This window comes from Dufourea novaeangliae, unplaced genomic scaffold (assembly GCF_001272555.1).
Source record: "Dufourea novaeangliae isolate 0120121106 unplaced genomic scaffold, ASM127255v1 scaffold168, whole genome shotgun sequence".
Lineage (NCBI taxonomy): Eukaryota > Metazoa > Arthropoda > Insecta > Hymenoptera > Halictidae > Dufourea > Dufourea novaeangliae.
The window spans coordinates 1,751,638-1,764,409 of record NW_015374062.1 but is presented as its reverse complement, the minus strand read 5'-3'; the positions used below and the strand labels follow the sequence as shown (position 1 = coordinate 1,764,409).

The following is a 12,772-nucleotide window of genomic DNA, read 5'->3' as shown; positions in this document are numbered from 1 at the left end:
ACATAAGCAGCCTCGTACAATATTGCCACGTAAAAATATATACCATGAACCATTCAAACAGCATTGACACTCTGCTGTATCATACTTAAAAACAAACGCAATGATTAAATGAAAGAAAAAAAAAAGAAGAAAAATTATGATGCTACGATACGAAATCGCATGGAATGAATATATTAGTTTAGTTAAAAGGAAAATATAAATTTTTATGATAGAAGTACAACCGCTACCGTCACTGTCGTGTGTTAAATAATTTTCGTTGCTGTGTTCATAATGTCCATTGGTAAATATTTCAGACCTCTGTTTCTCGGTGCAAATATATACATTATTATTTTCTCATATTTCTTTACATTGTCATCTAAATAAATGCAAGGTCAGATGTGAAAATTAATAATTGTGACACTAATGGTCAATTAGCGATCGAGTGTTAACATATCGACTTATTTTACAACACTTCCTGAAACACACGTTATCTCTACCTATTGTATTTCGTTACTAGATAAGAGACAGATTACAGCTTTTATTTTTTTTTTTTTTTTTTTAAATATATTATTAAGATCTACGGCACGTGCTTCTAATTGCACGGGAGCAGCGTGCGATTATTTGTATTAGTCATTAAGACTGAAAGTATAAAATACAGGGCTCGTTTCTCATTCAGTTAAGCATGTGTCGTTTTATTTCAATAACCTACTTACTATACAATTTATTTTTTTCCTCTGTTAGTACAAGTCTCTTTGCTTCACTAAGAGACTTCAATGCCATGCGCGCGCACGCGTCGCCTGCATTGAAGGCCAACAAAAAAAAATAACGAACCGTATGTGAATCGGTTACGATTATCAAATTCATAAGGTCTTACAATTTCACAAACACGGAATCCTCTCATTGTGAACGTAAACGCATTATTAATAACGATTTGTGAATATAATAATTTATGCGAGATATTTAATCGTGAAGTCGCGCTTGTTTCCTTTCCCTTTTTATTTTATTTTTTTTTTAAATCGAAAAATTGAGAAAAAGAAAAATACTATGTACCACCATTATGCTAAGTATCGATGGCCAGTGCTGAAAGAGGCGGTCACTTTTTCCCAGTTCATATCGTCCACGGAACAGAATACGATTACCACGTATGTAATTCAGCATGCCTCTTCTTCCTAGCGTAGCATCGTTGATTTATTTATTTTATCGGTGCTGTGCACAGAGAAAGAGAAGAAATAAACCATATCTAAGCGAAACACCTCGAATTTGTGAAAAAAAAAAAAAGAATGAAAAATTTACACGGAAAAACATGATTTTTACGCCTTGATACACTACATTCTTCCGAGTCGTACAAACGCTTCTCATTGCATGCGTAGTTCAATACATCGGTGAACTCCAACGTTTTTATTCATCGTGTGTAGTGATTCTAATTTTAATATAAAAATATTGCACTCTATTGACCTGCAATAGTTATCATTAATTAAATAATACAGTTCAGATTCATAGAGTACAATGTCATATGCATATGTAATTTTAAATAATTTTTCTTTCCCTTGTATATATATGTGTGTGTGTGTATATATATATATGTATATATATTCTCAAACTGTTTTTTACTCTTTGTCAATTAGACGGGGCGAGAGTGAATCGTGAAATTTTGCACCGCCTCTTTCTGCTAAAACGGATACAAGACACATTCTATATAAGAAGACACCGTCATAGGTTAGTTTGTTTTGTAGTATACAACGAATCGTAAGCGGTGTCATTTCAAACAGTTTTTGCAAAATTACGTCAGTGAATTCTCCGATGTGGAAGGACCCCGGGCAGGGTTACCTATATCTTTTCTTGTATAAACGGATGCGCCAAGGCGTGGTTCACAGTGATTCTCTTTCCTGCATCCAGCATCAACGTTCGCTCCAACAGATCCTTCAATTGTCCAACTTTTCTACTTTGCTCTGGTGGCAGTGAGTTTCCACCCAATTCGGCATTAAGGTCACGTGTAGCAGACAATGTTGACATCACTACAACTTTCTCCTAAAAACGTGAATAGTCTCCATTTTACAACATATGTACGACCATTATTCTTAATAATTATGATTTGAATATATACACACAGAATGCGTGGCACAATTCATGGTAGAAACATTATAACAGCATTTGAACATAAAAATTTATTCGTCAATGATTTCTTAATGAGTTGAGTTTGATTTTCATAATCAGACAAGATAAGCGCGTGCGTACACGATGAAATTTTGAAGTATTTTGACAGAAACGATTGCTCGCGTGTAAAAACCTTTATTCAACAATTTTTAACTCAATTTTGCATGAGGGATCACCTTGTTTTCTCGCTTGTACCATGAATTTTGTCGCATCCTGTATAATTATCAAGCCACTTACCACATAGCAAAGGACAAGGATGGAAAGAACAGTAGAAAGACAACTTACCCGCTCCGTGACCTTATCAACTTCATGATACAGGAAATTGCAGTTAGAGTCAAAGTGTTGATCCTTGAACGTCCCCTTCCTAATCAGTTTATTAGGCATCTTGCCTTTCAGGTCCATGAAGAACTTCAACATTTGGTTGTTCGTTTTGCCCGAGAACATTATTTTTCCCGTGTACAATTCATATATGGTGCATCCCACGGACCACATGTCAATGCCGAAATCATATGGTATACCAAGAACTAGAAAATGGCAATGTTAACGTCTAATACATGGCAATGGTTATTAAATTTCTATGACAGTGAAGATCTCCATAATATAGGTTGGATCAATACACCAAAGCTGTTACGTACAGTTTCCATCAATGTATAAAAAATTATGTAATGACACACGTACGCGACTAAGAGATCTGGCCGCTACAAAATTATCTGTCCAGATCAATTGTAACACACTCTTTAATCGTTTGTACCACGTATAATAGTGCACTGCTATCAAAAGCTGGTTTAAAGTTCAGTGATGAGTAAATAGCATCGAACCTCTTGAGTTTTTATGATATAAGTGTAATACATCAGTGGAGTTGGCAAATAACTCAAGAGATTGAAACAGTTAGCTAATAAATATACATTAATGTGTTAACAAAAATAAGTAATACTTACTGATTTCAGGTGCCCGATAAAACCTTGATACCAAATACGGTGTCATTTCGTTCTCATGTGCATGGGATGCAGAACCGAAATCGCAGAGTTTCAATACTAGCTTGCTTTCACTGACTAGAATGTTATCTGGTTTGATGTCAGCATGTAGAATATTTGCACGTTTTAGTAACTTGAGAGCAAGGAAAAGTTGCTGCGTATACGATCTTACCGCTTTAACATGTAAACCAACGTCTTTGCCATACTTTTTCAAAACCTGATTATTGTGAAAATCAATAATTAATTACAATATTGCTTTTATTTTATAGTAATTCGTCGACGGAAAATAATTACCTCTCTTAAATTCATAGCTAAAGGTTCAAAGACCATGCACAAATGATTTTTGTGAAAGAAATGCCTAAACAGTCGTAAACAATGGAATCGGTCTTCGGGATCTGCATCATTAAGCTTCCTAAGAATTTCTAATTCCTTAAGGCCAGTCTTATGCCTAAAATAATAAATAAAGTATAAGTATTTAAGTTATGGATATTGCACAGTAATAATACTTACATTATTTCATTATTCCTTATTATTTTTACTGCAACGTCTAAGTTGCCTCTGGCACTGTCTCTAGCCCTTACAACATTACTAAATACACCTTGACCAGTATATCCATATACGGCATACCGGGAGTCTAACGTTTCTCCGACTCGAACCCTAAAAATAAAGTTAATTATTCAGTTATTTTTTGTACAACGTATTCAAGAAAAAACATAAGGATATATTTTTTACCGATAATATCCTTCTGCATCATCCCAGTTGTCTGTTAAACTTGGATTATCCGGACCGCCTTGTCGCTTTCCTTCGACAGTTGGACTCTGCAAAAAAGAATAACATTTATTATAATGATGAAAATAAACAAGTAACATTTTATAAACATACATTAAAATCGCCAATATTATCCGCTTCGGCGAACATGTCCCATTCATTTGATTTTTTTGCATTCTGTTTCTCTTCTGGTTTCACTTTGTCCGTTGATTTTGAGTCTTCATTTTTTTCGATATCTTCCGGTGGCACATCATCAAACCTCGATTTTCTTTTTTTAACTGTTTGTGGCGACTTGGGCTTTTCTGGCAGTGGTGGAGTATGACTTTCCGAAGTGGATTCATTATTATTGGATGGGACTTCTAATGACTTTTGTGATACATTTGATTGACTCTCTGAAGGTGGAGTAGCAGGAACAGTGTTTATATCAGCAGACATATTGGAGTCTTCGTTTGGACCACCTAACCTCTGAATAAAATGAAGAATACACAGTTATCATGCATCATAATATCAGTTTCTTTGTCTATCATAATATAGTGTTATGTACTATACATACTTTGAGAAGTTCTTCTCTCTGTTTCCTTCTACGTTCTATAATCGCCTCATCATCTTCTTCTTCTTCTAAATCAATATCTTTGATATCTTCTTCGCTTGAACTTTCTGAATGTTCTACCTTCAACCCCTCTGATAAAGAGTCCTTGTATTTATCACTGCGCTCTCTTTTACCATTTTTCTCCCTATCTCTATCGTGGTCTCTGGCATGTTTGTCTCTATCCCTTCTACTTCTAGATAACGATCTAGAGGTTTTATACCGATCGTTCCGATCTCTGTCTAGTCTACTCCTAATGGGGCTGCGAGATCTTCTAATACTTCTTGAACGTTCCCTAATTCTGTCGTGATTTCGACTATCACGACGATCACGTACGTCAATACGATCACGACTACTTTGGCCGTCCCTATGTCGGTCTCGACTTGCATGACGTTCCCTGCTGTCTCTTTTGTCACGACTATGTCTGTCTCTGCTGGAAGGCCTATCCCGACTGCGACGATCATGACTTGTCTGTCGATCTTTACTTGTATGACGCTCTCTACTAATATGTCGATCACGACTTACGTGACGATCTCGGCTAGGATGCCTATCCCTACTCACGTGTCGATCTCGACTGCTCTGTCGTTCTCGATTTTCCAGTGACTTGTTATAATCATTACGAGATCTGGAATTATGATGATCTGCATCTCTTCGCCGTTCTTCCTCCCTGAAATCATAACATGAATTAAAATATTAAATAATATTTAAAGTTCTCTTTACATACAACGTACCGTCTATCTTGGTCTCTTTTACGCGATTCATCCCTCTTAATAGATTCTTTACGCTTATCATCTTCTGACCTTCTTTTATTATCTTCTTTGCGTGACTCTTCTCTATGTCTGTCAGTGGGCTTTCGTACTTGCCTATCGTCTCTTCTGCTTTCATCCCGTCTTACCTCTTCTTTAGTACGTACTTTATCTTCTCTTCTTCTATCCGAGTTTCTCCGTTTATCTTTGTGTTCCTCTCGATTTCTACGATCCCTGCTCATATCTACAACAACTCGTCTTTCGGGTTTTACTATTTTTTTCCGTTCTCTGCTACCGGATTTACTCCTAGCCCGTTTCTTAGGGGGTATATTGTCATTTTCACTATCATCTTCTACAAGTATAACATCGGGCGTTTCAGTAGCTTTTACTTCATCACGATCTGGTTCTTTATCCTCCTTTTCAGATTCGTCAGAGAGATACTGTACCAAGCACGCTTGCAACCGTTCCTGTGTCAACAGCGGAATCTGATTAGAGAAGGTTCTGTATTTATGTATGAAACATTTGATTAAAAAACTATACCTTTTGTTTCATTAATTCCTCAAGGTCAATATCATCCTCAATAATTGTACAGTCTACCTCATCTGAATCTAAATCTATTAATTTTTCGTCTTCACTTTCTTCTGTAGAAACAACTTCTAATAATGAATTTTTTACTTTTCCATTTACACCAACGTCCTTTTGAACTGTTCGTGATGATTTTTCATCCACTGATCCATTTTCAACTTCTCTTTCTTTCTTAGGTCGTTTATGTTTCTTATGCCTTTTCCTGAAATGTTGTTTGTTAATACTCTTAAAACGAAACATCATATAGTGTCAAGATTAAGTAATAATCAGTCATATATTGCACATACCTTTCTTGCCTTTCAATCTTCCCATCTTCCCTTTCAATTAATTTGTCCTTCTTGTGTTTGTGGTGCTTATGTTTTCTTTTTTTCTTCTTTCTTTGGTCATTCAACATGTCGGACTCAGAATCTATGCCGACAATATCTCTCTTAGAGTCTAAGCATTCTAGATCTGATGTACTGAAACATATTTTAATAATTACTTGTAACAAAGTGAATAATTAGTCTGCATTAATTCAGTTAATCACCACTTTATAATCAAACATGAAATATGATTTACATAAACAGTTTATACTTTATTCATTCAAACCACGGAATATCCCAAATTTAAGATTAATACTCACTTCGCGTACTAAACCTTAATTTAAATGTGATTCAAATAATATAATAGGGCAATTCTTTCGAGTGATGTTAAGTGGTATCTGTTGCGAAATACGATGATTGTAAAATACAAGAATTAGGTTATTTTTTCCAGTGGTCATAAAGTATAGAACCCGATATAAAAGAAAAATGATTTTTCTATGAATTTATACGGCGGTCTTACGAAATTTCGAAAGAAAAAAAGGATTTTTCGAATAGGGTATGAGATTTATTCCGAAAATAAACAGAAGATCACGTAAGTATATGCGATGTAAACATACTACCTTGCACATCTTTTTATACGCCGCAAATAGGAGTTTTCGAATTAATAGAATAATATTCATTAAAATTTACGACTTACCCCATGATTAAAGTTGCTAAATTATTGTTAAGAATAAAACTACTGAAGCACTGCACAAAACAACTACACGCATATATGAACTCTTTAATGGGCCGCCATCTTATATGTTCGATCGTGTTATTTCGAGATATCTCGGTAAAATATCGGACACGATTAATATCGATAAGAAAGGGTTGCTTCCGGTTGCTATATTCTCATCTTTTAACGTATGGAAGCACAAACGAGGTATAAGAATAGATCTAATAGACAATGCATTTTCGTGACCTGATTTTCTGAGGTCCTAGCAGGTCCTAGCACCCCATTACCACTTTAGTGTCACTCCCCGACGTTACCGATATGGTACGAATCTGGGTATTATTAGCACGAATGGAGCATTATATTGCATTATATGCTTCGTTAATATTACGTGTGCCTAATATCATTGGCGGAACTAAACATATATGCATTGCTACAGTTTAAAGTTTTAAAGGATGAATGTAACTTACGAAACATGACGCCGTAAATATATGTTTTATCATTCATCTGGAAAATAACTTATTAAATGTCACTTAACATGTGTACAGAGTACAGAGATTACTAAATTTATTTAAAATCACGTTTTATAATCAATAACACTTTGCATTGTAAAATGGCTGATAGAATGTTTAACCATATCCTTCAGAGAGGTAATTGTTATAACAATTATGCCGTTAGAAGTAATAAATTAATCGTATATAGACTCTTAAAAAGTTTTTTAAGTGGTACATTCATCTTTTAAACTGGATTAGTGCACATGTTTATTCCCGCCAAGTCGTATTAGTCGGGGATCTACTGCTCTGACCAATCAATCTTGTTCCAATCAATCAACCAATCAAGTTGGCATTCGTTTCTGCAATACAAGATGATATAAATTTTTAATTAAATTACATATGTTCATTGAGTAAACTTATAACAATGTATGTTCATATATATCTACTGTAGTTTACACTTAATAATAGCTTGGTATTCGGCGTGTGAACGACATGATGAGTGGTAACTCTATTCCGATAATCCCCTTCGTTTGAATGTATGTTTCTGCGATTAATTTAAGTTGTTTGTTTTAGTTTACTTTGCTCGCGAGTTCTTTACACGGACTTAGTATATGGCGCTAATGCGTGTAGGTATACTAAGGCTGTTTACCGATCTCTCTGAATTATACAGCAGAGAGGGTTACGGTCTCAGCTTCTCCCATGTAGATAATATAGAGGACCCCTTGAATCCCCTTGACCAGTGTCCACCAATGGTCAGCAATCGGAGATGAAAACGTGGGAAGACCTCGATGAGGTCCGCGGACGCGAGTGAACTGAGAATTTCTCGTTGCGCGCCCGTATTTACATCTTTGGGCGCACGTTTCTATGGATTTGGAAACATTCTTTTTGTATGTGTTATATTTATTACGAAACCAGCATTAACATTTAAAAGGACCCTGTATATATTCATGATCCTTTCCTAAGTTTCTTGATGGTCACCTTTAAACAAAATCTTGGAGCAATTCTAAATGACGTGAAACTAGTGGCGGCGTGAAGAGACAAAACTTTGCGGCAGTCTTATTAGGTTAGCCAGGCAGTCTCCACGCTCTTCGCTGATAGAAGTTTCATTATTTGTTTACGGTGTCCCTTGTTCTTCTTCGTAAAACATTTACTTTCTAAGAGCTACGGTTCCATAGATTACGTTAAAGAAACCTTTAAATTGTTAAGTATCTTTTAAAATGGTTTAAGAACATTTCTGAACATGCGGGATTAAGATTATATCGAAAATGTGTGTAAATTCGTAACAGCGTTAAAGAGACGAGAACGTGATTGGATCGAAATCAACCTGAAGACTAGCAGGGTAAAATTTTTAAAATGTACGGAAGTTTAACACCAGAACAACCGACGATAAATGCATATCTATTTTGATAAACCTGACAAACTTATAAAAATTTACAAATTTACAAATTAACTAATTTCTTCACATTCATGTCGTAATAAAAGTTGCGAAAGGTCTGATGAAAAGTATATAAGTTATAACAGTGTATTGACAAGTCAATTTGATTTGTTCGGTAGTTCTAGTATTAAACAATTGGACGTGATATATAAACGCATCCAATTCATAGTTCACTTATAATATACGATTCTGTTTAAAATAAGTTAGTACTTCGAAACTTCCGGGCGGCAAAGTACGAGAACTACTACAAATAACATAATTTCACAAATGCCCCAGAATCCCTGCACCAGAAACGGGAAAATGCAGCAGTCCGATTTGCGCTATGCAAAGGTGGGGGACACCCGTTCAAAACCGGCTACCTGAGTAAAACCGTGGCCTACTATTACTTTTACACGGTCCCCATGCCAATAGTCGTCGTAGCGAACCATACTCTTTGTTATTCACTAAATATACCGCTCACGTCATCATTCTTCCCCCAGGTAGACACAGACACTACAGGTGTCCCGAGGCCATAAAAATCGTTCACCCAGTCACCCGTTAAAACTTCAAAACCGATCGAGAAACCCCAGTTTCCCACGTTCCGAAAACCCCGCCGCGATACTTCCACCGTCGAAATTACGCTGGCAGTAATTAAACTAATACGGAAGAGAGGTCCGAGTCGGGAAGCACTCCGAGACACATCCCGTTCGCTTCGAAGCACTTTGTGCATCGATTCACGAATTCGTCGTGTCGTATTGAACTTGATCCCATTCCTCGCAGCCCAATTAGCCCACATATAGATCCGCCCATGGTATTCGTGTGGGGTTGCTTTCACCGGGAGTGTGCGCAGTGACAGGTAAGCGCAGCTTCTGGGGTTGGAGGAAAGACAGAGCCAGAGGAGGCAACCCCGTTAACCCGAGGCGACGCGTCGGGTAGGCACGTCGCGACCCTCGTCGCCGAAACATCCACGACCATGAGACCGTCGGGCGCCGGTAACGGGCCACCAGTTTCGACCATCTCGCTCCTACCTCGCCCGTCCTCTTGCGTTTCGTTGGGCCAGTGTCCGTCCACCAGCTGGACCCCTGACGATTAATCGCCGGCTAAATCGGATCCATAATTTTTGGCCGGGTACCGCGATCGCACCACGATCCTCGACATCGTGGTACTATATCGAGAGTACAGATATTGTTCAAACAGTATCTACGAATCGGGGTGCTGGTGGCTGCGGAAGAGGAAGGGGGCAGCGCCACGGAGAATCTGGAACACGAACAGGTGGTGCGGCATCATCAGTCCAGCGATACGGCGAGAGATATATCGGGAGGAGTAACAGGTACGTGTCACGAAATTACTTTTCTCTCTATAGTCCTGATGTCTCTCCCGCGGTTTCAGTGACGCACGTTGTTTCTCCATGAAGTGGCGAGTTGAATGATTTTAAGGGGGAGTTGCAACGGTATTGTGCTCGATGGGTTGCATGTAGTTGGGGGTACGCGGTGCTCATTTTATGGTAGCTTTTATAGCGCTGCTCGGATGAATGCGAGGCGACTTGTCAGAGTGAGCAGAATTCTAAGGAGGATTTCATGAGTGTTGTTGGTAGTTGACGGTGTTACTGGCAACGGTGAATGTTAATACGAAATACGGTTCTGGTTTAGGACGGACTGTTTGTCAGAGTTGGGCAGAATTTTATTCGAATAATACACAGTGAAAAGCAGCAGTATCTAAAGGTGCCGTATGAGCGTTAAACAGTTAATGAGATTAAATAATTGTTCGACAAATGTCGATTTATTTGTAAAGAAGTAGTATTTTATTATAAAAATTGAAATTTCCACGTTTAAACAATTAAAAATGACGAAATACTTTTTTTTATCTTTTATTCGTTATTCGAAATTTTTTATCTAGATAATGAGTTTGCTCATCTCTGCTGTCTGCGAACTACAGTTCTATTCTATCTTTGAGGTATTTGAAGGAAGGTAGTTGAGAATTTTGTTCCAAATATGCAACAAGTTATGCATATATGTATATATATACATATACGGACGTGTGATGTCAGATTGATAGTCAGAAACGTTGTTCGAAGTATTTGTACAAAGTTTATAACATGTACTGGTCTTTCGAAATATTCATGCATAGATCGAACTTTCTGTTATATTTTTTCTTAGTTTAAATGCTCTTAGTATTTTGCTCGAATAGTACGTGCAGATCGTATTATTTAATTTCTTGAAACGTGTTTTATCATTACCATAGAAATGATTTTTTTTCCTCTAAAATCAATGATATTCACCGTAGGTCGCACAAATAATTCTGCTTGTTTCTCTAGTTAATTTCTCGCCTGGGATTTAAATACAATTCCAAAATTTCTTGTAACCTCATCTCCGCCTTTAATTGGCAGGAATTGACAATACGTCAGAGACTCAAATGCAAGCTTACATGGTCTTCCGTCCTTTTTTCTCGTGTTTCACCGTATCCCTTTATCGGATGTCGTATCGATATTTTCACTGTTCGCTGCTCAATTTTCTTCTTCGTTGGGAGAGGATGCCGTGCGGATTCGATGGTTGCGCTTTTTCTTTACCAAGGACGAATCGTTGATTCGTTGTTCGCCACAACGTGGAAAGGTACGAATTATACGGGCAGACACCGTCTTATCTTTTTCTCACAAACAGTCTCCAGATTGTTTTCCCTGAACGGGTCACGTTCTCTCGTTTATTCTGCAGGAGGTTACGAGGGACGGCTGCTTCCTTAATGTACACTAGGGGCTTCGGAAGGTCTAATCGGTCGCATTCCGCTTTCAGTAAGCACGCGACACTTAATTGCGGGCAATTTTAAACAAGTCTGTCACTCCACGATCGATTTTACGATTAAACGTTTCTTTTCTTTTTCGTCATCGCTCGGGGGATCAAACGGAAGGTATTATTAAGCGATTAAGCTGTCATCGATTCTGTTTTTACTCGATTTCTTCTTTAATGGCGGCAGCTGTTTGTATTGTAATGATAATGGATCACGAATTGGAAAATGTTTGATAACTGCCTTATAACTTGCTATGTAACACGAAAAATGTTGTATTATATAGCAACATGTTATATGACATTTTTCTTTCTGTTTCCCTAACGAATTTTATGATTTCGCTACAGATATAACGTTTTTAACGCATTTTTGACCCTAGAAAATCGCGAAAATTTAAGAATAATGAAGGCAGTTTAATATTATTTCGTCGTTAACTGCATTAAAGAGATACGATAAACGAAAAATCTGTATTCTGAACAAGACAGTTTGCTTTTTCGCTATTACATGCGATGCTTTCTTTTCAAACCTAATCCGAACGGCTCGCCGTAAATCGAGATCGATACTCCCTTATTGTTACAGTCGGACATTGATTGGCCATTGTCCACAGACCGCTACGATAAAGCAGGAGCTATATCCGGTGATCAAACCCTAATTGTTTCAGTATCCCCGAATTTTTACCTTTTCACTAAAATTCGCGAAACGATGCGAACTTTTCACTGTCTTTTTAAACGGGGCTGTATAGAATAAATGAATTAGTGGATTGCTTAGTATATTCTTACTATGTTTAAAGCTCAGCAACATTTGTTTTAACCATTTTTCGATACGACCATTAGATAACAGATAATCGTAAAAATTATGTTTCGAGCAGCGAACTCTAAGAGTGTATGAAAAGATAATGAACTTACGTAATAATACACTTAATAATATTTTAATAGAAGAGGATGCATATTAGTACATATCTATAACAAGATGTATCAAATATTCACATATATGGAAGTCGCGTAAAACTAACAATATTTCAGTAGTAGAATAATATTTTAAAATTAACATAGATACTGTCTACAATTCTCGCACAATATACTCGAAGTTCAAATTGTTAATTCAATATTTACATAGTATCGTCGAATTAATTCTTTAACGCCAGGAGGTGGTCGTGTTTCGTTATGTAATTTTGCCGAGAAAATTATCACGGAGCTTTTATCCGCGCTTTAATACCTAACAAGCATATCCAAGGAAAATATTGTAAAAATGTTCTGCTAACCAGTTGAACTTTAAGGTAA

At 37.0% G+C, this 12,772-nt stretch overlaps 1 protein-coding gene across 3 annotated transcripts; it reads right to left on the bottom strand.

Moving 5' to 3' along the window:
- Positions 1-1,528: 1,528 nt before the first annotated feature.
- On the bottom strand, positions 1,529-6,881 carry LOC107190188 (serine/threonine-protein kinase PRP4 homolog). Of its 3 annotated transcripts, none has more exons than XM_015578945.1 (13): positions 6,792-6,881; positions 6,080-6,250; positions 5,748-5,994; positions 5,193-5,692; positions 4,429-5,128; positions 3,990-4,340; positions 3,840-3,925; positions 3,618-3,764; positions 3,402-3,555; positions 3,072-3,324; positions 2,419-2,657; positions 1,764-2,007; positions 1,529-1,648 (listed from the first exon to the last, which is right to left on the bottom strand). In XM_015578945.1, the coding sequence occupies exons 1-12, from the start codon at positions 6,794-6,796 to the stop codon at positions 1,807-1,809; spliced, it is 3,054 nt and encodes a 1,017-aa protein (XP_015434431.1). In that variant the 5' UTR covers positions 6,797-6,881; the 3' UTR covers positions 1,529-1,648; positions 1,764-1,806. The 3 variants fall into 3 exon arrangements, with proteins under 3 accessions (XP_015434431.1, XP_015434432.1, XP_015434433.1); XM_015578946.1 differs by having other exon boundaries at positions 1,807-2,007; XM_015578947.1 differs by having other exon boundaries at positions 1,529-2,007; positions 5,193-5,674.
- Positions 6,882-12,772: the final 5,891 nt, after the last annotated feature.

What these genes read in the sequence shown, in the direction of transcription:
- LOC107190188 (XM_015578945.1), bottom strand. An exon ending in AGGAATTAATGAAACAAAAG is followed by an intron (nt 5,693 to 5,747) that starts GTATAGTTTTTT and finishes TTCTCTAATCAG; the next exon opens with ATTCCGCTGTTGACACAGGA. An exon ending in AGAGAGAAGAACTTCTCAAA is followed by an intron (nt 4,341 to 4,428) that starts GTATGTATAGTA and finishes CATTTTATTCAG; the next exon opens with AGGTTAGGTGGTCCAAACGA.